The 23,529-nt window shown below is 43.8% G+C and overlaps 1 protein-coding gene and 1 long non-coding RNA gene across 4 annotated transcripts in view; one reads left to right on the top strand and one right to left on the bottom strand.

Moving 5' to 3' along the window:
- Positions 1–37: 37 nt before the first annotated feature.
- Positions 38–23,529, bottom strand: part of KDM2A (lysine demethylase 2A) — a 52,641-nt gene continuing 29,149 nt past the window's right edge. For all 3 annotated transcript variants that reach the window (XM_081168941.1, XM_081168942.1, XM_081168940.1), the window contains exons 10-22: positions 22,438–22,591; positions 21,847–21,962; positions 20,314–20,440; positions 19,416–19,813; positions 14,067–14,150; positions 13,311–13,577; positions 12,897–13,028; positions 12,717–12,806; positions 7,973–8,685; positions 5,407–5,570; positions 3,944–4,102; positions 3,534–3,749; positions 38–2,393 (exon numbers count right to left, since the gene is read on the bottom strand). In XM_081168941.1, the coding sequence (XP_081025067.1) occupies positions 2,212–2,393; positions 3,534–3,749; positions 3,944–4,102; positions 5,407–5,570; positions 7,973–8,685; positions 12,717–12,806; positions 12,897–13,028; positions 13,311–13,577; positions 14,067–14,150; positions 19,416–19,813; positions 20,314–20,440; positions 21,847–21,962; positions 22,438–22,591 (2,802 nt within the window). In that variant the 3' untranslated portion in view covers positions 38–2,211. The remainder of the gene's footprint in view (positions 2,394–3,533; positions 3,750–3,943; positions 4,103–5,406; positions 5,571–7,972; positions 8,686–12,716; positions 12,807–12,896; positions 13,029–13,310; positions 13,578–14,066; positions 14,151–19,415; positions 19,814–20,313; positions 20,441–21,846; positions 21,963–22,437; positions 22,592–23,529) is intronic.
- LOC308573344 lies at positions 16,199–18,718 on the top strand. Its single transcript, XR_014002047.1, has 2 exons — positions 16,199–17,203; positions 18,523–18,718. It is a non-coding gene; the product is annotated as an uncharacterized lncRNA (long non-coding RNA).

Raw genomic sequence — 23,529 nt, 5'->3', positions numbered from 1 at the left:
GAACACAAAAGAACAACCAAACCCTTTTAGACAATAGTGACTTTCTTTAGGGAGATTTATTTAGGGAGCATGTTTTTGTTTTAAATCACTAAGTGATTTCATATATAATTTCTCTTTCCTTTATGTCATCACTTGCCCTCTGAAGTGGGGGCCAGTTTAGGCATTGAAGTATCACAATTTGCTTTGAAGTTTAAGCCACAGTCATTTGAGGGCCACATTTGAGAAGGCTGTAGGACAGCGAAGCCAATACCCCACCCGATCAGTCTGCTACTTGTTTTATCCCTCTTGCCGCAGGACGAGATTCTTCCCAGACTAATGCTCCTGACATGCCAACTTGCTGCATTTCAGCACTTCTCCGGCTGACCAATGCATATGGAGAGTTGTGAAGGTGCTCCCACTTTGGAAAAACAAAACAAAACACAAAATATCCAGAGCCTAGAGATCTCCGTGGGAGTTATCTGGGCTGATGCACTTGAACCTCCTATTTATGGCTATTCTCACCTTCCTCTTTTGAAAGAAAACAAAAGCAAGAGATTGATTCTACAATTTTTTTTTCCACAGGAGCCAACACAACAAGGCAGAGTTTCCACTTCTAGAAGAAGATCAGTGGGTGTTTTCTGTAGAAAAATTCAATTTGCAGCAAAGCTCCTGTGTACTGAGGCACTCTGGAACTCATCACACTAGCATTGTCCTCTCGGCAAAGAAGCCTGCTCCTCATGTGGAAGTGAGGGGGAACCTCTGGGATTCAGTAGATCTAGATATTTATCCCCCACCCCCATCAGTGCAGGGGAAGCTGCTCTTCCCTGAGGCTCAGGTGCCGCAGCATTCAATGCAATCGGGCTGGGCAATTGAGAGAGCTATGGGGTGGATTCCTCCCCCTCCCTTATTGCTTCAGAAGCAGCGAGGGTGGATTGGGCTTTCCTCCAGATTCCTCCTTTCCCTTGCTGCGCAGACACTGGAGAGCTCTTTTTTGCCATGCGAGGCTCAGAGGGGGAGGCGGGGGTGAAGGGCAGTCTAATTTGTGCTATCGCTATGGGGAAGAGAGCAGAGTGCAAAGTGTGCATTCAAACCCTGACAAGCTCAGACAGCTGGAAGGAGTGTCCAGTCACTCGGGCAGGGGGAAATAAAATAGGGTTCCAAAATATTACCTTTCTTTCTAAAGTGCAAAAAGCTCTCTGCTGCCCAAGAGAGAAGTTCTTTGGACCGGCCATTCATTGCAAAGAAAGAGAGGCAGCTAATGGGGCATTGACCCGTCTCCCAGCTCAAGAGCCAACAGCTATGCACCTCAAGATGGAGGCATTTCTTCGTCGGCCAGCATCTCCCAAGAATGCTCGTTTCCACAGACTATGGGACAGAGACCACTTCCGCTGGTGTAAGAAATCCCACTAGGTGCCTCCCAAGCCCCCAAGCTCTGTTGCAGCTTTCCCTCTACAAACGCCGCCATCTTTTCAGAGGAGGAGCATGCTCGCTTAACTCCCCTTCTTGGGAAAGTTGACGGCAAGAACATGGTTCCCTCCGTATGAACACTTAGCCACCCCCGCTCTAGTTTCATGTTGGAAGGTGCCTGCAGGCTGACCTGGGGGCACATGGAGAGTCCCTTACCAGACAAGAGGCACTGCTGCTGTAGACATTACACTACTGCTCTGCGTAATCAGCCCAGAGCAGTTGCTGCCCGTTCAGCTGCTGAAGGGCAAGGAAAGAAAGCTTAGCAGAGTGTGGAAGGGCAGGAGAAGTGACTCCCAAGCCCAATGGCATATTAAGAAATTGCATACCAAGACAGCAGGGAAACAGGGTGCAAAAGTGCACCTGTTCGACACCATCCAGGTCTGATCCTCCCCCCACAATCTGATGGGTAAGTATAGTTGTTTTTTGTGGGATATAATGGTAGAGGGGGAAGGGTTGAGAAGAAAGGAAAGGGGCACGTCCCCCTTGAAAATGCTGCTACAAAACATCAAGTTAGAGCATGTAGCTGATGAGCAAGCACCCCACAAGAGCACCCGTCCAGCAATCTCGCCACTTCCTCAAATGCCTGGTGAGATTTTCTGGTCTGCAGAAGTCCCAAGGAGAGGAGGGACATTACAGTCACAGTCAGACAGGCATCTTCCCTGCCTGTGGATGTGGGGGAAACGGGGGAGGGGAGGAAAGGGTCTGCTCTCCAAGAGGGGTTTGTCTGGGATCTTTCCTTCTCTTCAGTCTGTGTGTGGCAAATCTCTAGCTGATTTTCTGGATCAGCTTTTCATCAGACAGGCAATAGAGGCTGTTGATTGACAGGTCTGAGATGAAGTGCTCACAGGCCTTGCGGGTGATCTGCTTGCAACCACGCAGGTCTATCAGGGTGACGTTAGAGATGCGCCGCAGGTACAGCAGGGACTGGTCTGTGAGCTTATTGCAGCCTGTGGAGAAGATGACAAGTGCCATTATTTGCATAATGCCTAGTGCCACAAAGGTGTTCAGAGAACAAATGCACTGGTATAAATACTCAGAAAATACGAAGTGTCCAGACTCTTACATTACACAAATGATTCTTCTGGTTTGCAAGTGTGATTCTTCTATTCAAACTCTTAAGAGCACTTGCTTGTTTGAATACCAACACACCTCAACCTGATAAGCCTCACAACTTTTGACAGCTTAATATGAACAAGTCTGACTTTTGTATTGACAAGACACACATAGGCAGCCACTCTTTGTGAATCAGGCAACAGTGAACCATTAGACCCTTAGTAGCAGTTTCTTATGCTAGAGGGAGACAGAAAAGCTAGAACATGATTATTTCCCTTAAGGCTCCTTTTCCATCTGGCATGATCTGTAAGCCTGTATTGCATATTGAGGTGGTGTGTTTCTGCTACATAGGGATACAAGCTTCAAATATGTCACTACAAATACTTTTAAAGAAGACAGTATTGCAGTATATCTAGATCTGAATACTTGAAGATTAAGTGCAGCCTCAGATTACTATTTTGTTAACCCCACAAACAATGAGGGCTGCAGGGCGGGGGAGGCCTGTAAAAAAGGGAAATAACACTCGCCTCATCATGAGGCTGCTGGGACTAAATCCTTCATTTATCCCTCTGGTCTGGAGCAAAAACTTCTTGGATAAATTTAGATATATTTTCTCTTTCTTCCAGCAAAAGAGAAACCTCGGTGAGGCAAGAGGGCATACAGCCTTTACATTAGGGGTAAACTTGTAAGGTGGGCGGAATTGCCTACTGTGCAGCTGCGCCCAATAGCCAGCTGGCTGTTGGGTGGGGTGAGGACCTCTGCACCAAGAGCTTTGCAAGCCCTTCGCAGTGATGGAACAGACAGACAGCTGCCTGCTGGATCACTGCATAGGGCTTCCAAAGCTCCAGCTGAGGGGTGGTCAAGTCAAAGCCCACTTTCCCTTGCAAATGCACAATTGGGAGCCACATCTTTACCTGCTTCACAGCTGAACCGCTGGTGGATCAAATGCGGCCAACAGATCAGAGGTTTCCCACCCATTTTACATGGTCCATAGCCCTTAGTATGTCGGGGAAAACGATCAAAGATGCACAAACCTGCCATGTTGATTTCAGTGAGCGAGTTTCGCGTGGAAGACCCCACAGCTGTTAATAGGTTGGCTGACTGGTCCGTAAGGTGATTGCAGTGACTAAGATCAAGTCGTGAGAGCAGAGGCATGTGGCGAATGATGAGCCGGAGTGTGGCATCAGTTATGTCCAGCCCAGCCAACCGGAAGTCTATCATGTTACGGAGTTTGCTGCGATTGTCTTGGCCTGTAGGAAGATATGCAAGTAAGTTGGAAGGCACAGTCTCTTGTTTCTCTAGAGCATGCAAGTAGAAATTACACCCTCTGGTCAGAATTTTTCCCTTTTAAGACCTGCATTGCATCCAACTCTTGTCAGCTTTCACCCTTCCCCACCTCACTAGCAAGCACAACATACTGGTATATCCAGAAGGCAAAACATACTGGGCTTATCTGATGGAGGTGTGAGCAAGTCCCGAATCTGAGGGTCCTTGATTCCTACTGCCCACCGAAGATCAAGTGTCCTGAGAAGGGGGCAGGTGGAGGTACTGAGAGCAGACACTGCTGACCAGGAGCAGCCTGCCAAGATGAGGTCTTTGAGGCCTGTAGCACAGCAAACGATGGAAAATATTAGTGCCTTCTACTTCATAACAGTTATGTTTCATGCAGAGTTAACAGCATGGCACTACTTTCAATCCACCAGAGAGTAAAACAAAACCAGTGATCTATTTTGAGCCCTCATTTCAGGTTAAGTAGGAATGACTTCCCCACCCTAAGTTTAGGAGATGTATTTGGCCCCTGAGCCAATTTTTGAGGCTCGTCAAGACTCCACTGCAGAGCTTCCAAACTTTTCATGTTGGTGACAAACTTTTTAGACATGCTTCATTTTGTGACACAGTAATTCAGTTTTACTAGCAAACCTGAGGTTAAACTAGCCCCTTTCCTGCCCTGGGAGAAGCGCGGGGAGCATTCGCACAACACACCAACACACTAACGTGTTGCAACACAGTTTGGAAAGCTCTGTTTTACTGATTCTGCTGGCAGCAGGGGAAAAAAATTTAAAGAGTAGACACAGCACTGGGGGGTGGGGTGGGGTGTGGTGTCCATTGCTCTTACAAGGATGCAAATTGTTTCCACCTCAGTCATCATATCAATCAACTGATGAACTGAGAGGAGTGATAACCCCCTTCCTCAGCTGACCTGCAACAGGTTAGCTTAAGAGGGCATTGTGGTTTCTCCTGTGTGTGGCAAGTATGTGAGTAACTATACCCACTACAGGCAAGTGGACCCAGGAGAGTATAAGTATGTACTATTTGCTTTTCCAAGGAACCTGCATAAAAGTCTGTTTCAATAGAACACGGGTGTCTAACCAGTAGATTGTGATCTACCGGTAGATCCCCGGCTGATCCTGGTAGATCGTGGGATCCTTATCACGTACAAAAAGTTACAGGGGAGAAGCAAAAAAACTCTGTGCAATCCTCCCCCCAAAAAGCTCAACAACTCTGGGCAATCCACCCACCCCACACATGCTCCTCCCCCCTCCAATGACAATGGGTAGATCACTGCCAGTTTTTTATACTGGGAGTAGATCACAGTTTCTTGGGAGTTGGATATGCCTGCAACAGAACTAATCTGTGCATTGAAAAGCACACAGGTGGAAGTTGAAGTGGGAGTCACTCTGCCATCTTCTGTCTTTATGCACTTTTTGGAGGGGGGAATGTAACCACTTTCACTACCAGTAAGCTGGGGTTCAGGTAGTGGGTGCCAGGGGGAAACTTCAAGGGTACCACTGCACTCACAGGCACCACAAAGTTGACCTGTATAGTGGAATGTTCAGTTTAACTCAATAATGTTGAAACTAAAGCAAATAGTGAAGATGTACCCACCCAGCTGCCTAAAACACAAACCTGGTAGTCTGTTGATGAGCCAGGTGAGCTGTTTTCTGGAAATATTGGTCCAGCTGAGGTCAAGGCTGACTGGCTGCCTCCTGATTATGCCACCCAGTGCCAGAGGTGTGATGGACTTGTACCTGCTTAAGTCAATCTTCGTCCACAATCTCCTGTCACCACACCTAATTGAAACACACTGTATTAGACTAGAAATACACCTTTCCACAAACTCTTTATACTTATTGGTTTCTGACCAATTATTTGTGACAGGATCTTTTACTGAGCAGTAGTACTTATGTCTTTTGAAACCAAGGAGAACAGAAAAGCCCCCCCCCCAGTCCATGATGGGTAGGTAACCCCAATTCTATTCTCTTGGACTTAGTCAACTCCCCTCAGCCCTTCAACAGGTGTATCTGGTACAATATTGTGTTTCCTTTGAGACACTTAAATTTATTCTTTCCACAGGGATAATAGAAATATGGTTCTTGAAGATCACTGAAAAATAGTAAGGTAACTGACTATGAAGGCTACTGCTAGACACACCTTCAAGTCTATTCTTTTCCATATATGAAGCTTTATAGAACCAAAGAACACTTTAACTGCAAGAAAACTACACATTATATATCTAACAAAGAAAATCGGAATTAATGTAGTAGGATGGATATATGTTCACCTTCCTAACATCCTCCTCCTAGATATTCTCTGTGTAAACATATTCAAGGTAGAGGTAACCCGCAAAATCTTATTTGGGAAATGGAAAAACTTGTAAGACACTTTAAAGCTAATTCATTATTCGCAGTCACAAACGAAAATCGGGTGGAAAATAAAACTTTTGTTAATAAAAAACTTACAATATTTTCTAATTGATCCAAGACAAAAATTATTGCATTCCTTTGTGACAGAGAATTTATATTAAGGGATTCTACATCATCACCTTTAAAAAAATGTGTGCTTTTGAGAAGTTGTTGATGAATGAATAAAGTAATGTCTTTCTGATATGTATGTTTCTCTGACTCTCACACTGCTGGTCGGAATACACATGGGGTAAGACTGTCTTGCTGTAGGGGTAAGCAATGCCCATGTATTCTCCTTGGAGTCCTAAGCTTCTAATTCTGAAACACCTGAGATGCTATCCTATTTATTACATTTATACCTCACCCTTCCTTCCAAATGATCCCAGGGTGGCAACATTACTTCATACTTTGAAATCTGAGGGGCTCAACTACTGAGTTAAATATCTACTCCTCATAGTAGTAGGGCTCTTGCTGACCCTCGAGGGCTGGAATATTCCTCTTAAGTTATATCCAGATATGACATTTGCATATTAATATTGGCAAAAAAAATATAATCTGGCTCGTAAAAGGCTTCCTGAATTATGAGGTTGCCATCTAAGTTTTTCTGTATCAGATTTAGGATGCCTCTGGTCTATCAGAGGATATCCTTGAAGCTTTCAGCTTTGATTCTGTGTTCATTGCAGGTAACATGTCTTTTCTAATACAATTAATTGGCTGAGGCGGGATACTACACTGGTAACTCTTAAGGCTAAGAGTTACATTTGTGTATACTGGCTGACTGAGAATAGCTATATCTTATCTGCTCTACATTGCCACTGTGGAATTTTTTGAATTGGGCATGCTTCATTTTTCTGACTTTTAGCCTTTGAATCACTCTTCATCTTAGAAAGTTTTTGGGGGGTGGGGAGGCAAGGAATCTGAGGTTTTCTGCTCATGCTTGAAGACAGGTCCTCCTTAAAGATGGAAGCATTTAGGGAAACTGAAGCTGGGAGTTCAACTCCCAGCTTCTCTCCCTTTTTCAGAGATGGGCTTCTTAAGACACGAAGGGAGAAAGTATAATTCTCCCCAATTGTAAAATATGGCATGTCCTCCATCTGAGGATTTTACATCTAATCTAGGTCCAATGGTTGTATAGAACTAGCAACTCAAGTGCATAGAGTTGCTTAAGCAAGTTCTTAGGATTTAATAGCCCCAGGACATCATTTTGATTCCTAGTGGTTACACACAGCTTTACCAGAAAGGAGCAACACATGGAGTTTGGTCAGACGATACCCAAATGATGAAAGGAAAGACTAGTAGGATAATTATCTAAGAATGGCTGCACTAGATCAGATCAAGATCCCTCTACCCCATTTTGTTTTCAGAAGTGACTAGGCATGGGAACTCAAAAGCAAGATAAGAATGAGAAATCAAAAGCTTCTTTGTCTACAACATTTTCCTGGTACTCAGACATTATACTGGTGCTGAAGGTGGAGATTCAATTTTTAGTAACTGTTACAATCCACCAACAGCCTTGTGTAATCCTCTTTAAAAGCCACCTGAGCTTGCAACTAACACTACATCCTGTGACATGAATTCCACAAGTTTATGCACTGTATTATTAAATACAGTTGCTTTCCGCCTTCTGCCCAAATTGCCCCTTTTACATTTGCATATTACATATAAATTTGCAAGATGCAGTACAGCACACAAAATTGGATCCAAGAGGCTTAGGGGTTCAATAAAAACATTCTGAAAAAGAGAGAACTACTATTAAAATAGGCAGCGGATCCAGTTCTGCAGTCACTTACCATTTGTACCAGGTTTTGCATACACGCATACATTCACAAAGCTCCTTGCGAGTGAGATAACGGAAGACAGACATCCACACCTCTTTCTGCATCCAGATTTCCTCACTATCTGGAGCCCTGCCTCCTTGGCCATTCAGTCTGGCTGCCCCACTCTCCTCTGCACTTTCCTCTTCCTCCTCTGCACTTTCCTCCTCCTCTTCATCCTCAGCTGCTTCTTCATCTCCACCCCGCTGGGGTTCTCTGGCTGAACTTTGGCGCATGACCACACGAGGAGAGTGCCGCAGATTAGTGGAGGAGGCAGTGATTGCCTGCAGCTTGGGCACAATGGAAGTGCCATGGATGTCTTTGGTAGGTCTTTGTAATGTGACTGTAAGATAGGAACCATGGAGCTTGGCCTTTTCTACTTCTGACAGCTCTTTCTTGCCACTAGGGTTGTTCTCTTTTTCCCGCACCACTGTGCGCTCTGTGCCTTGCAGCCGAAGTAGCTGGCGTCTCTTAAAGCGTTCATCCCGGCTGGGCCCGTGATGGTCACTAGGACCGGCCCCCGGAGAGGACCGTGTCACTATGCTTCGTGGTGACACAGGGTCATGTATTAGCTGCAGCATTGGGGTAGGCGAATGTGGTGGTGGAGTCAAAGGTTCCTCACAGCTTCGCAAAGGACGCAGAACTTTGGCTTGGACTGTGTCATCATCGCCATCATCCATTTTCCGCTTCTGCAAAGCGAGTGGCAACAAGTTACCATTGTAAAGACCAAAACAGGAGGGAGTTAAATTTTGAAATTTATATGGTAGAATGCATTCCATTTAAAAGTAAAATGCATCAGGGTGGGTGATGCTCATTATTATAAGCTCTTTTACTTTCACACTGGTGTCAGTGAAGGAAGTGAAATTTACACTCTTTGCTGTCATTCCATTTTTCCAATAGCCAACTCTATTAAAGTGCAGGACACCAGAATTTAAAACTGTGCTTGCTCTCCATTTGCTTCTGGGCACAATGTGAAGTGCTCGTTTTGGCCTATAAAGCTCTAAGTAGCTTGGGTCGCTTAAGTATACTTCACAGAGAAGCCAGCTTCCCCAGACCCACTACTGAGATGAACATGGACAGCCCTGCTCTCAATCTCATCTCCAAAAAACGATACAAAGAGAACAGTGCACCCAGCTTTATTGGCATTTAGAAGGCAAGCTTAAAAACAAAACCAACCAAACAAAAAATGAACAGTGCTTCAGTATCTTTAGGGCTGATAAAAATATTTATGGGGTTGATTTAAAGGAAAGCAAGACAAAACTTTAAAATAAATTTAGCATGTCTTTATTTTCTTAGTTAATAAACACTATTACAGTCCTAACGTAAATAGGTTCTTCTAAAATAGTGGTGGCAATGGCTTTACTAATTTTCCTACTTCAGAGATTTTAGGTTAGAAACATTGGGGTGGAGAGTAATTCAGCTAAATTTCACCCTGAACAGATCTATTGAAATTAACGAACCTAACTTTGAAATTATAGAACATGACTAAGTCAGGTCCATTAATTTCACCAAGTCTATTCTGAGTAAAACTTAGTTGAATGCCACCCATTAATTCCCCTTTGTCTAGTCAGCACAGTGTCCTGCTGGTGTTTGACTACAGTTCCCAGCATCCTTGACCACTGGCCACGCTGACTGGGGTTCATGGATGTTCAAAAACATATGGATCATATGCCTGATCTAGTTGGTATGTTAAAAGATCAGATAAAAGAATTGTAAATTTTCACCACTCCTGTAGACAAATGAACTTGCAGAAGCCAAGGAAGAACACAAACTGGGCTAACCTACATGCCACTTTTCTCTTAAGAAAACTCTTTAGGATGATACCATTGTTGTACTTTAGTTTATGGATTAGCTACAGCAGAGGGACAGGAAACAAAGTTTACAGTGATACAGATCAAAGACAATGTTACTCTACCACTGCAGAAGATGTCTGAAAGAAATGCTTAATGCATTATTAAAATTGCGGCTCTTTCCAAGTTGTATCCCTTTGTAAACCTCAGGCTTATCCTTTTCCCTTTGAAGCAAAATTTACATAAAATGCAGCAGCTGCACACAATCTATTGACATCAGGGTCTACATATGTAATGCAAACACATTCTTGTCACTACATATGAACACAGATTTTCTGGCATTTATAGTTAAGCTGAATTCCTAAAATAATTGTTGAAAGCCAATGGGAGCCTGCATTGACATGAATGGAAATGATCATCATCCCCAGGGAGTCTCAAGTCCTTGGAGGAAGTATGCTCTATGTATGGCACCTACTGTCTCAAAGCAAAGTTTTCTGAAAGCAATATATCAGGGTAGCCATATTACTGTACAATTCTACAGATGATGACTCAAAAGTAAACTCCACCGAGTTCAATGGGGTTCACTCCCAGGCAATTAAAAATAGGACACCAGTCTTAATCATGACGGAGTTCCTCCCCACACTGGTCTCCTAAAACCAAAATGACAGACGAACTACTTTGTTTTCTGTATCAGTAAAAAAAAGTGAACAGTGTAGTGTTTTTGAAGGGACAGATTATTGCAACAAGGTTACATGAGACGAGATAGTGGTGATGTTGTGGGTTAGGAAGTTAAAGGCTGTCTTTGGCCCTTTGTTAGTACCGTATTTTTCCATGTACCATATTGGCCTGAATATAAGCTGCCCTTTTGTTTCCAAATTCCGACTGTGAAAAGTTAAAGTGCGGCATAAGTATGTGACCTTACAAAAATTGGCTTTTACGATATCGCTATTGAAACAGACATACAGTAAAATGGAATGGGTGTAAGTGCCTGTGGAATTTTAAGGGAGTGGCTTATATTCAGATATTGTCTTTTTTTTCTCGCCCCCCCCCCCGAATTTTAAAGGTGCAGCTTATATTAGGGTGCGGCTTATATTCGGGCCAATACAGTGTAAGACGCCGACATGTATAAAACAACCCATTTTCTTTAACACAAAATTAAGAAATTGGACCTGAGCCCAGGCCACCTGCACCAGAGCCCGATCCTGATCCCAGGCCACCCCACCGGAGCCAGAGCGCATTCACCATCCGTGTATAAGACGACCCCCAGTTTTTGACTCAAAACAATTAGCAAAAAAGGATGGACTTATATATGGAAAAATACGGTAAATTGAATCAATCTTACTTAATTTTCCTCGCTTCCCACCAGTAAAAACACACACAGCCATTTTCAATAATGGTGCCAGCAAAGTAGAGAGGTGATATGAGTATATTTTTGGATGATTTAATTAGGGTCCATTAAAAAGAATGGTGTGTGGGGAGAGTCTCCTTCCTCTTCCTTACCTAACTAGGCTATAAACTTATAGCCATTTATCTGGGAGTAAGTCCCAATTGAACTTAATGGGACCTCTCAGTAGAAACTATGCCCGGCTAGTAGTCAAACAAAAAATTTAGTCTAGAAAATAATTAGGTAGCAATATACTGCATGAAAGCTTGCAATTCTACAATTACTTAGAGTACGTATATAGGTAGCAGTTTGTCAGCTTATGGGTAGGCAAAAGGTCCCAACCTACATAAAGTGAGTGTACTGGGCCCAGAAAATCCTATTGGCATTCCAGAGCACCTGCAAGTGAAGTTACTGGAAGTACCGTCTCTCTTCCTAGATGACTTCCTTAAAGGACATGCTGGGCCCATACCATTTGAATCCATTCATTTGGCTATAGTATGAACTCTGTTCCAAACTGCCCTCACGTTAGCTACATTAAGGTTGAAGAAATTGGACTTTGTCACTTAGTGAAAGCTGAAGGGTTATGTAGATCTAATAAAATGTCACCAAGCTGCAGAATACATGCGAGAACACTAGATGCACACATGCACCCAACTTTGAAGATAAGTAGCTGATGTGAGGAACGAGTCAATTGTTATACTAGACTTGAACCATGCAGTGTTTATTTGTATCACCATCTTAATTTACCTATTCAAGAATGTGCTGTTAGATTCAATTTTCAAACAGATGTTAAGGGAAGGGTTCAGCCAATTTCTTCACTCTGCTAAGCTATGGCTTATTTATTTATTTAGCAGATCTCCATCACTAAACATGTAGGAGAAACAGGCCCCTGACTGCCATGGTCCAAGTTCCCCAAGGCTGGAATGAAGTGCTGCAGGGCACTATTCTAACAGAATGCCAGATCGTAATAACTCCTGTGATGGTAATAAGAGATTACCAGTCCCTTGCCCCCACCCCTTCTTGCCTTCACTGGGATGCTCTTTGCTGGGGAAGCAGGCACAACTCTACGCAGGATCTTGCAATTGTATTTCTCCCAGGGCAGTCTTGTCAGTTTCTGCCATTGATAACATGTCCACTGCTTGGTTGATGGAAGTTGATTTTGCTGCCCTTCCAGGAACTGTTTCTCCAGCAGGATGTTACAGTTCATGTGCTGATGAGCTCTCTGTAGATGCCAAGAAGGTGGCGGTGGAAAAGCTGTAAAGTGGCTCCATCATGTAGTTAACATTGTATGGTGTCACCAGTGCTCATTTCCAGGTGGAACCCTTTTACTCAACAGAAGAGGCTCTCCTAGTGCTCACCTCACACTCGTGTGGCTCCTACTAAGCCTTCCCAAAGTGCACAAGGATAAACACCCAGGATACCCAAAGAACCTTCTCTCCCCAATGACTTAGGTACAGGCTAGGTGCAAACAGTGTACCTCTTCATTACCCAAGAGTAGCATGCAACACAGAAGGCATGTGCCAATGTTTGATAATCCATTTCTTACCTGGCCTTTTTCCGACTCATCTCCCTTGTAGCACTTCGGACACTCCCAGCAGTTGGGCAATTCATCGTTCAGTAGCCCTTCCCCATCCATCTGCAGAGGAAAAATACACAAAGGTGATTTCCAGCAATGCATCTGTTCCTGACACTCCTGTATCGAGATGAGTCAAGTAAACCTTCTTACCTGTAGACAACCTGGGTGAACAATCTCATTGCAGATGCAGCACTCCATTAGCTTCTTCTCAAAGTCCTGCGAATCCTCATTCTTATCTACCTCCCCACAAAGTGAACATGTAACAGAGTGAGGCAGTCTGGGCTACAAAGCAAACGAACAGTGAAACAGGAAGTTATACCACAGGCTTGCTTCTAAGCTTCAGGGGATGGTTATCCCACTTCCCCAACCCCATTTGCCTCTATAGAATGCACTGAAGGACATTAACTACTTTCCAGTGCCAACCACATTTGTTCCCAAGGCTTTTCAATCAACCTCGTTAGTTGCTCTTTTGCCTTTCGAGATGTATGACAGGTTTCATTCCCTACTGTTAGAACCTTCCACAGAGATAAGCAATTTCCCCACCCAATATACCACAGGACTCACCGCCAAGCACTGCCGTAGTACACAGGACTGCTTCATACGACCAGGCCCCCCAAACTTCTTCATATCCCTGCAGTAGTGGCACATGCCACATTCGCCTTGCAAGCAGGCCTTGCATTTACGACATCGCACCCGCCTTCTGCGGGCACCAGACACTATAGGAGAGACTGTAGGTCTCACAGTTGCTGGCCGTGGCGCGGGTTTCATGGTGTGTGGCTTGGTGATCGGGATGGTAGGTAATCTTAACTTTGGCCGAGCCTGAAGCTTGAGCTGTCATTGGTGGGGGGAGGGGGGAAAGACAGCAAAAAATTAGGAGGCTCATATAATCAACCAAGGAAACAATAATCTGTCAGAAGAGATCCAGATGACAGATGCATGAAGTTTAAAGTCAGGAATTTGGAACAGAAAAGATTGTGTATGGAAAGAATTAGGACTTTGATCTCAGAGGCACAATGTCTAAATAATGAACTTGTGTTTTATCATTAACCAATTCTGGATTTGGGCAATCACATCTCCTAGAAAGTGAAGCCATGATCATGATCCTCCTGGTTTCTTTATCCTCATATTTATACTGCACTTCATTTTAATACCTGTGATTTGTGCCCAGACCTACTCTGCTACTGCCCTTATACTGGTGTAAGGTTCTTTGGTTTAAATTATGAGGCTATTCTTGTCAACTAACACTTTCCAGGACAGAACTCCTATTCCCTCCACCAAGTCTCCAAGCTATTTGAGTTAAGTCATGGATCCATTATTTACCTTATCCCTCTTTGGCCACTGGACAATAGGAATTCCAGTAAGTGCCAGTTTGGGATCGCTGTTTGCGTACTCCTCCAGCAGCAGCTATAGCAGGGTTAAGAAAATAAAAATCAGTTTTTATACTTATATGGTATTTCAGAATAATTCAGTACATTTTCTTAGTAATCCTAACAACAATTCTGGAAGGCAGATCAGTGTTCTTGTCCCCATGTTACTGATGAGGGTCAAGAGATGTGGTTTGCCCAAGGATACCCAACAAAGATTAGATTTGACCAGTGACCCCTTGCCTCATGACTCACACACTTAAAGTCATTGTGTTAGGGAAAATAATATGATGAAACATGATCAGAAATGAAGGTCTGGGTTAAGTGTGGTCTCTTCCACAATGGAGCAAAGTCCTCCACCCAACCAGTATGTCCATGTTTATCCCAGAAGTTACACTTCTCAAAACAGCACAGAAACACAGTATTCTCAGCCATACTGTTTTCTATCTCACACATGGGCTAGATAATTTCTATGCCAGCAACCAATGACCAGGTTCTAGCAAATGTGGTTGCCATCCTGAGACAGCATCTCCTCCCGCCTGGCTCTTTTAGCCTTGTTCCTGATTCTGTCGTCCACCTTACCCACCCACTCTTGACTGCCATTTCAGATGTGCTTTATTTACTTGAGGTTACTATGGTTACGTTGCTGGCATCCCCGTGTGCAGGGAGTGCAGTGTCTCTAGCTGCCAAGAGGCAAAGAACACTGCATGGGCTGGGCTCACTCTCCCTGGCACTTACCAGAGAAAGGGGATTCATATTCCCATCTGAAGCTGCCTATACAGGCAAGTTGCTTTCCAGTAGGGCAGATTAATTTAAAGTCACCAAGATAGGTGTCCAATTCACAACGACAATTTAAAATGAAGTTTCCAACTGTCCAATTAATGGTTCCTAAATAAGCAATGTTAATTGGTTGCTACAAACAATTAAAACATCTGTCTACAACTAAATAGAGCAAGTCTTCTTATTACCCAGGGAACACAGTCCAAAATACCTGGTCATGCAGCATACATGCTTTTTCTGCTGCAAACTGTATCTGCTTAAAGAAATGCATTATGATAAAGAATGTTTGGCTCTCTACCAGCATGTAAGAACACCAAGCAAAAGCATTTAAGATTAAATGTCCAGAGCTTTCCATAATCAAGGGCTAGTAATTAATCAGCCAGAATGTTTATTAATGCCTGACTTTCCCCCCACATTTTTAAACTGGATCATTATTTTAAATAGAACAGCACCTCAATTTAAGTAAGGGGGGGGGAGAAAGCAACTCAATGTGTTTGACTCAGGATAGATGCTAATATAATATTTATCTACCTACTGAAAAGCAAGTCCACAAAATGCAATGGGGTCTACTCTCAAGTAAATGGGTGTGGGATTGCAGTTTAAATGTTTGTAAAGTAACTGGATTTTTCAAAAAATAAAAAACTTAAATCCGGTTTAATTTAAAAAGAAGCACCATCAGTTTGTATCCACTCCGCTTTACAGCTGCTTCTCCACCCTTCAAGAGAAGGTTGTGGGTGGAAGGAAGTGGCTGTTCGGCTAGCCCAGCAGAATGTGCAGTCCCCAAGCCCCACCCTCTCCCTTACAGCGTCTACTTATGAGGAAAGGTCGGCATTTGAGGGCATGAAGACACATGCTTCACGGGGCAGAAGGGGAAACGCACTATATGCACCAGCCTGGGGCACTTTAGGGGTGGCTGCACAGACGTGCAAACTCCGGGGGTGGGAACACCCAACTTCACCGACTCACGCGGATGTTAGGAAAGAGTAGCCCCCACCCCGCCCCAAAGGTCTATCACTGATCTGAAGTAAAAAACGTGCCGTTCCCATACACCCAAAGAATGCAAACCAACTGGGGAAGGGAAGACGCGGGCTCCGACCCTGTAACAACCGATATAAGGGAGTCCCTGCATTCCAAGCTTACGAACTCCTCCCATGGAAAGTACCCTTCAAACAAATGCAGAGGGGAACCGTGGGAGGGGAGTCCCGGGTGATCCTATCCTGCATGGACGTGGGAAGCAGCTCTCTCCCTCCCCCACCCGCCGGCGGAACCGTGCTGAACCCCCCCAGGTTCGTGTCTGCCTGACCTTGCGTGCTTCGTTCCACGGAAGGTGCCGAGAGTCTCGGAGGAAGTTTCCGAGTCCCTTTGTTTTCTATTCTGCCAAGTTGCAGGGCTTCGGTTTCGATCCTCCCCCCACTATGTAATTTTAACTCCAGCACAATCCTCCTCCTTCACACGAGCGGCTCAGGAAGCGCGATCCCAACTCCGCCAGCACCAGCGGCTGCTCGGCGCCAGCAGCATGTTCCTTCCAGAACCCTTCAGCGGAAGCTTCCTGCGCCCGCAAACAATGCTGCTGCGTCACCCACATGCAGTTCCCAGCAATGCTTTGCAACGGAAGATGGCAGAAGAGAAAGGAGACCGAGAAAACCAAGCCAGGAACAGGACGGCAAAGCCGTTCTGCTGCAGAGTTGGGAGGGGGCCGGGCCAAGCCGCTGGCTGCTTGCTGATTGGTCGTGGCGGCAGCCGAGGCAGCCTCTCTCCCCCTCCCCCACCACTACTGCAATTGGAGAATCCGGGGCCAGCACCCGAGGGCTGGCTGGGGCAGACTTTATAGAGAACAGCACAGAAAGCTTTTCACCCGCCCGGTGCGCTGCAGCTACGTCCCCGTTTTCCATGTCCCCCTACCTCGCTAAGCCCCCAGAAGCAACTGCCGCTTAACGACGACGCCCTCTCAACACCCACAATGACGTTTTAACTCCGAAGAAGGCACATGCCCAAGGTGTCCATGCCGTTCCTCATCAGAGAGGTGGAAATAGATACTTTGTTGCAACATATTAACCCCGCCTAGCTATTCAATCTATTTGAAATCTTAAGACCGCCTCCTCCAACTTAGACACCGCAACGTTCTATTTAAGCAAGACGTCTGAATTACCCTCTTCAATGCTGCAAGATCTCTCTCTAACACACACACACACACACACACACACACACACACACACACACACACACCATTTTTGTAGGTTTCAGAATTCAACGTGTTAGCAAACTTGAGACGGCAACTAGCAACGATAAGCAGGTGCTAGACCAGTCAAACAGGTATTACTAGGTGAACTGGCATAACTGACTAGTTGAGTACTATCTGGTTATAACCTCCGCCTACACATTAAAAGCTGAAATAAAAGTAGTTAAGCTAGATGTGAAGTATTTGTAAAGCTACCACCACAAATAGTAGAATGCTAGAGCAAATATGCACTAGGCTACAAGCTCTCTGGGTCTTAAAAGTGCCAGTCTCAGACATTAAAAGTGCTCACATTCACAGCTGCAATCTTCTGTGTATCACAGCTGCTAAATGGTACATCACCTTGCACCATGCCAATATGAAATATACATATATTCTTTGATATGCCTTTCCCCTCCATTTTATCCTTAAGGCCAGTTTGGAGCAGATTTCAGAGCCTACATAAATGAAATGTATGATAGGAATAGCTGTGGAACAGACTCCCATGAGAGGTGACAGGCTCTCCTTTCTTAGAGGTTTTTAAGCAGAAGTTGGATGGACATCTGTTATATATGATCTAGTTGAGATTCCTGCATTGCACGGGGTTGAACTAGATGCCCTCAGGGACCCTTCCCGCTCTACAATTTTATGATTCTGTGAATCTATAAAATGGTGTCCAAGCGCATTTATCTTCAAAATGGTGTTCAAGTGCATCTACATTCAGAATCAGAGTCCAGCTCCTGTGTAATTTGCTGGCAAGATCTGAAGTTTATACATGTGTGCACTGCTTATATGTGATGATATTTGCATGTATTTATACTTTGGAATTAAATACCCAAGTACAAAGGGTACCTTACCTACAAAGGGTAATGTATGAAGTGGCCCCAAGTCTCATAAGTATTAGTAATTGACTGAATTCAAGGGGAATTCAGTATAGAAGCTATGGAGAAGTGCAATGCCTGTACATAGTATTGCCAATGAAAATGTTCAACACTGTTCTTGCTCTAGTCTAGACATTGCTTTAGCATGCTACAGAATTGTCATAAATGCACAAGATCAAGAAAGCATTTTTTTTTTTACAGTCAGGTCTCAATTTTCTTACTTCCGGTGGCATTTTGAAACAGGTTGATGAGTTTCTATAACAAAGCAAACTGAAGCAAAGTGAACAGAAGTGAAACAGTGCTGCCATGTGAGCACACAAGCTATCTGTACTAGGCTTTTTATGACCCCAGTCAAGTTTGAGTGCTCCCTTTTCATTGGAAACCTTGGGGTTAATCACCTTTTTTCTACAGACAGGTCAGACAACATTGCATGTACTATAGTGAAACGAAAGGTGAATAAGTGACAGCTTTTATTCCCTCCAGGGAGGTAAGCAGCTCATGGTTCTACCATTTTTAGCCTTATCTATTTCTTCCAGCAAGTCTCCAATGAAGGGAACAGCATTCAATCCTGATGCCTTTTGAGTTGGATAAAGCTGTTTTGCTAGCCCATTTGGCCAAGTAAGCCCATCTTTTCCTCAGTGCCACCACACCTGATAGAGAAGCGCAAGGAGAAAGAAGAGTCTGTAAGCAGACCAAAGGAAGAAGATACTTATTAAAAAATGAAGCTGTGGATACACTGCTTGCCTTCTGCTTTCTTGAAGAATAAACAAACCCTTGGACAGATAGCGATTACTGCCATTTCATCTGTCAAGTTCTTTTGTGCATACTTTTGGAAATTTTGATTTAGTGAGATGTTTATGCAAGTGTGTTAGGTGTGTGTACACCTTTCTGGTACCATGGAAACAAACAAGGTCAGGAACAAATCATAGTCAAAGAAGCCATAACAAGAGGGCCAAGTTTCAAGAGAGATTTTCAGAGCCATTTTCAAAGCACCTCATTACCATTCAGGGATTCACACAGAGAAAGCGACAAGAGGCTATATAATTACACTGTTGATCAACGTGCACGGTTTCATATGGATAAAGCTTGGGAGGGCAAGTCTTTCTTCAACTCCCAATGGCATGAAACAACTTCGTATGGCCCAGGACCAGAAGTGAAGCACTAGCAAAAAATGTAATCCAGTTGATGACTGTGCTCACACACTACAGAGGTGGCAGAGCCCAACACACCCACAGAGCCATGCTAGATAACTTTACAATATTAACAGATGCATAAGCAGCTGATCAACTCCAATAGAGAAACTGGCCACAGCAACAAATCACTTAGGCTTGCACACGGCCCATGTAAACAAACATTGGTGGGTTGTCACAGGTGCTGGGGAAAAAGTGCTACACACAAAAATGAGATAACTCTTGACTTTACAACATACCTTAACATCTGCAATAAGGGCGTCCTCATCCTCTATGCCTGTGGGTACACACTTCTTGTGTAGGGGTAAAGACTCCAGCTTGTCTACAAGACAACGCAGACCTTCAAGCTCAAATTGGGTCAGATGCACCTTGTTGCCCTTATGAGGGCTGTTGCTATGAGTGTCCCAGGCTTGGCCATTGTGAGAGCCTCGACTGGACTCTGAGTCCATGGAGAGAGTTCTCTTGAGATCTGGCAAACTCCGGCAGCCTTTATTTAGTTCTTCATAGTCTAGATTAGCACCATTGGCTACAGGGCTAGTGAGGACCGACCGCCTAGTGACAGGGCGGCGAGATTCCTTTTCTGCTGCTGCATCATCTTCCTCCACAGTGCCTGACTCCAAGCCGCATAACTCCATATCTGTATGTAAAGGGTAGAACAGTGATAATTGAGCAGATCTGCCTGTGGAACAGCTTTGGAGAGAATTAAGGTGTTGCAGTATTTGTACTATTCACTCAGCCACCACAGCGGCCTGGGGGAAATGGAGTACAGCTCCTTAGCAGTTGTGCACATACTCTTGGCAAGAGTGAGCATGCAAGTGTATCAGCCAATACCCTGCTGCGTTTCAAAGTTGGGAAAATACAGCACACAGCAGCTGTGACCCATTTGCCACTTGGCTATCAATGGGGAACACAAACCACTACAAACTGTAGAAATATGTAATCTGTATTCTGGCATATTCCACCAATCTTGGAGAAAATGCTTAATTAAGAGGTTACTTTTGCTGAAGTCAGAAGGCATCAAAACAAGTGATTCTTTTTATTCTAATGTCAACCCAGATGAGAGTTTAGCTTGGAAGCAAAGTGTTTTTAGAAATTCACAGAAGAATGACAGCCAAATAACAGGAAAATAACTCTTACCCATGCTGAGTGATTCCTTCTGAAAGTCCTTGGTTAGGTGGGAACGGTTGGTGATGCAGAAGACATAGCGTTCTAGTACGTACCAGCACATTTCATAATAAAAGGGATAGCGAAATTTATTTGGAACCTGTCAGTGTGTAAGAAGTGAGAAGGCTGAGTCTAGAAAATGCTACTAGTTGCACACCCTTGTAAACCATCCCATTACCATTCACTCCCTTTTAGGGAAATAAAAATACCACTTCTCCCCTCTCAATAATGAAGTTCATCAGTTAGTTTGTTATTTACTGCTGAGCAAAGCACCCCCATTCCAACCAGAAAAGCTAATCAATTTCTCAAAGTTGCCAACCTTCAATTAAGTTATCTGTTTATGTTGCCTCTCTATCATCTGCCACGGATTGCTTCGGCTTCCTCAGATGCCTGACAGAGAAATACGTTCTCTCCTGATTGTCCAAACTGCTGATGGCTACACAGCTTACTATAGCTTTATGGGCTGATCTTGCAAGCATCACAGCCTAATACTCTATAGCTACATGGCAAAGAACAGTGGCAAAAGCAGCTGTAGAAACCTGCTGATTTGGGGAGTGAGGATTGGACTCAAACACCAGAGACTAACTGTGGGGCACTCAAATGCCAGAAACACAAAAGGTGGAATATGGTGGAATTTATAGCCTATTACATTGGTGATACAACCAACAAATCAAGGTGGGGGGTCTCTGTAGGCCACAAAAAACTTTACAGGGGCAATATGTGGTCCATGGGTTGATTATCCCTGCTACAGACACTCATTTAGATCTTCCCTTCCCTTCTACAAACAGAAGAGCCTTTATTTATTCTTTATTTACCAAAATGTATATGCTGCTTGATTGCAGTTAAACCTCTCAGTGGTTTGCAAGAAATATTAAAATTATCAATAAAAGCAGCCAAAACATTTAAAATTAACAGTAAAATAAAAGAGGTTTAAACATGTCCACATCTACGTGTCTGGATAGGCTTTCCTAAACAATTTCCTTAAAGCAGGTACCGACAAGAGTACAGTGAAGCCCCCACCTGATGTCAATAGGCACGGAATTCCAAAGTGTCGATGCCACCACACTAAAAGATAGAATTCTTACAGCTGTGGAACAAATATTATGTGCCACCTGTAACAGTACCAGCTCAGACCCTGCTCTTTCTGTTGGTGAGAGCATCCCATAAATGGAACTCTGCTCGCAGGACACTCTGCCAGTCAAAGGAGATTCAGGATCTAAGCCTATATATGTTGTCAAAAATCTTTCCTCACCAAGGCTCCTAAGAAAATTTAGCAGTCATGGAATTACAAAGATGGGTCCTCTTATGGATTGAACAAGATAGCAGTGTCAGAATAAACTGCCAGTTTTCACAGCAGAGGGGGGAAAAATACTGCATATGCTCCCCAGAGATAAAAATTGTCTATTTCATTTACCAGGGAGCAAAAAAAAATCTATGGGGAGCTAGTAGTATTGCTACTGAAATTCCTATGTTATCCAGGTTTGAAAACTTTTGGAAACCGCTTACCCGTGTGCGGTCTTCAATGCTGTAGATCCGCAGCTGCATAGGGATGTTGAAGCTGTGCAGAAAGTTACCCCCAAAGACCAGGGTGTCCATAGGAGTGTACACCGCATGGATCCAACCTGATAGCAAAAAGCCCATAGGTTAAGATTTTCTGATGTTGCATAATGGAGAACCTTGTGCCACTAAAGCTGATTTCTGTAGTATCCTAAGAGTTGTGCTTTCTGGAAAACAGGCCTGCTCTTAATCTCAGCTCCTGCTATTAAAAGCTACAAGATTCTTCCTCCTTTTCAGCCATGCGTGCCATCTTATTTTCAAAGGCAGGATCAAGAAGGAATTGATTCCAATTATCTTGGAAAAGGGAATACTGTTTTTGGGGTCTCTGATCTACTGTTTATTCTTCTCAAGTCCTCTCCCATACATAAGATTTGCCCATGTAGTTGACAGCCTCATTGGGTCTAAGGAGCAACAATAGTTAAAGCTCAAAACCACATGGCTAACAAACAAACTGCAAGAAATAACTCTTCTAATGCTTCAATGGACACATTTATTTTTGGCAACAGAAAATTAGTTTAAGCTCTGTTCACATTACCCTACCTGAGGGTATGACAAAGGTATAGCCTTGTTTGAGCTCAATACGCTGACAATTTGACACCCTGTCACCAAGAAAGATATCCCCTTGTTTTCCCGACAGCAGCCAGTTTTCATACAACTCCAGGTTCTGGGGAGTGGGTGGAATTAACCAAAAGACCTACAAGTGGAAAAAGATAGATTTAACAAACCTTCTCTTTTGAAAACCTACTGTTTGCTGAGATCCATTTGTTGCTTTGTTATATGAGCCAGACTTAAAAGAAACTCAAGAGCAGTGCTATATAAACCATGCAACAATTGGCCAACAAAGCCCACCTTCCCAAATAAAAGCACTTCACACTTTACTCAGTAGCTTAGGTGCACTGGTGCTTACCCTGATAACTATATCAGTTGTGATGGGGGAAATTCAGCACTATCTGGCGTATATCCAAACATGCAGTGGAGGCTAACCATGGATCCCTGATTTTAAGTTCAGTTCTTGGCAGGGGTGGGAAAGGGGGGAAAGTATGGGTCACTCCTTGAGACTGCAGCAAATGTTGCTGGAGCAACATGGACAAAAATAACTAAAGAGGTATATTAAAACTACTTGTCCCAGAGTTGTCTTATCCTACCTTTCATTGGTGCCTTGTTGCATGCTGATTACTCTACCTAAAACCCTTCCCTCCCTAATTTTTCAGCACTCTTCCTCCAAGTAGTGAATCCTTAAGGTTAGGTTTCTGGCAAAATCTTTCAGCACTGTCTGTCTTGTATGTACCACAGACTAACCTCCCCCTACATCTCCACTCTATAGAGCAGAACACATCGTTTATTTTCTATATGTGCCTTCCTTGCTGCGAATGCTAACTGTTTAATGGCCAGCAGTATTCATTACCGTAAGAGGCAGCCTCAATATTTTGCATTATGTGGAAATTGCTTTTCATGTGTAGTATAGTACTCCTGGATTGAGTGGTTAGTATTAACACACAAACTAAAATGAAACTTCAATTGCACAAACAGTGCACAGCCAACACTGCTCAGAAAAATGAGAGTCATTGCAGCAATAAGATGTGCCAAGAGCAGGCAGTGCACAAATCAGAAGGTTAAAAACCCCAAATCATA

This window comes from Podarcis bocagei (genome assembly GCF_964188305.1).
Source record: "Podarcis bocagei genome assembly, chromosome: 1".
NCBI classification, from domain to species: Eukaryota; Metazoa; Chordata; class Lepidosauria; order Squamata; family Lacertidae; genus Podarcis; species Podarcis bocagei.
Note: the sequence above shows the minus strand (reverse complement) of the source record. Positions and strands in the feature narration are given on the sequence as shown.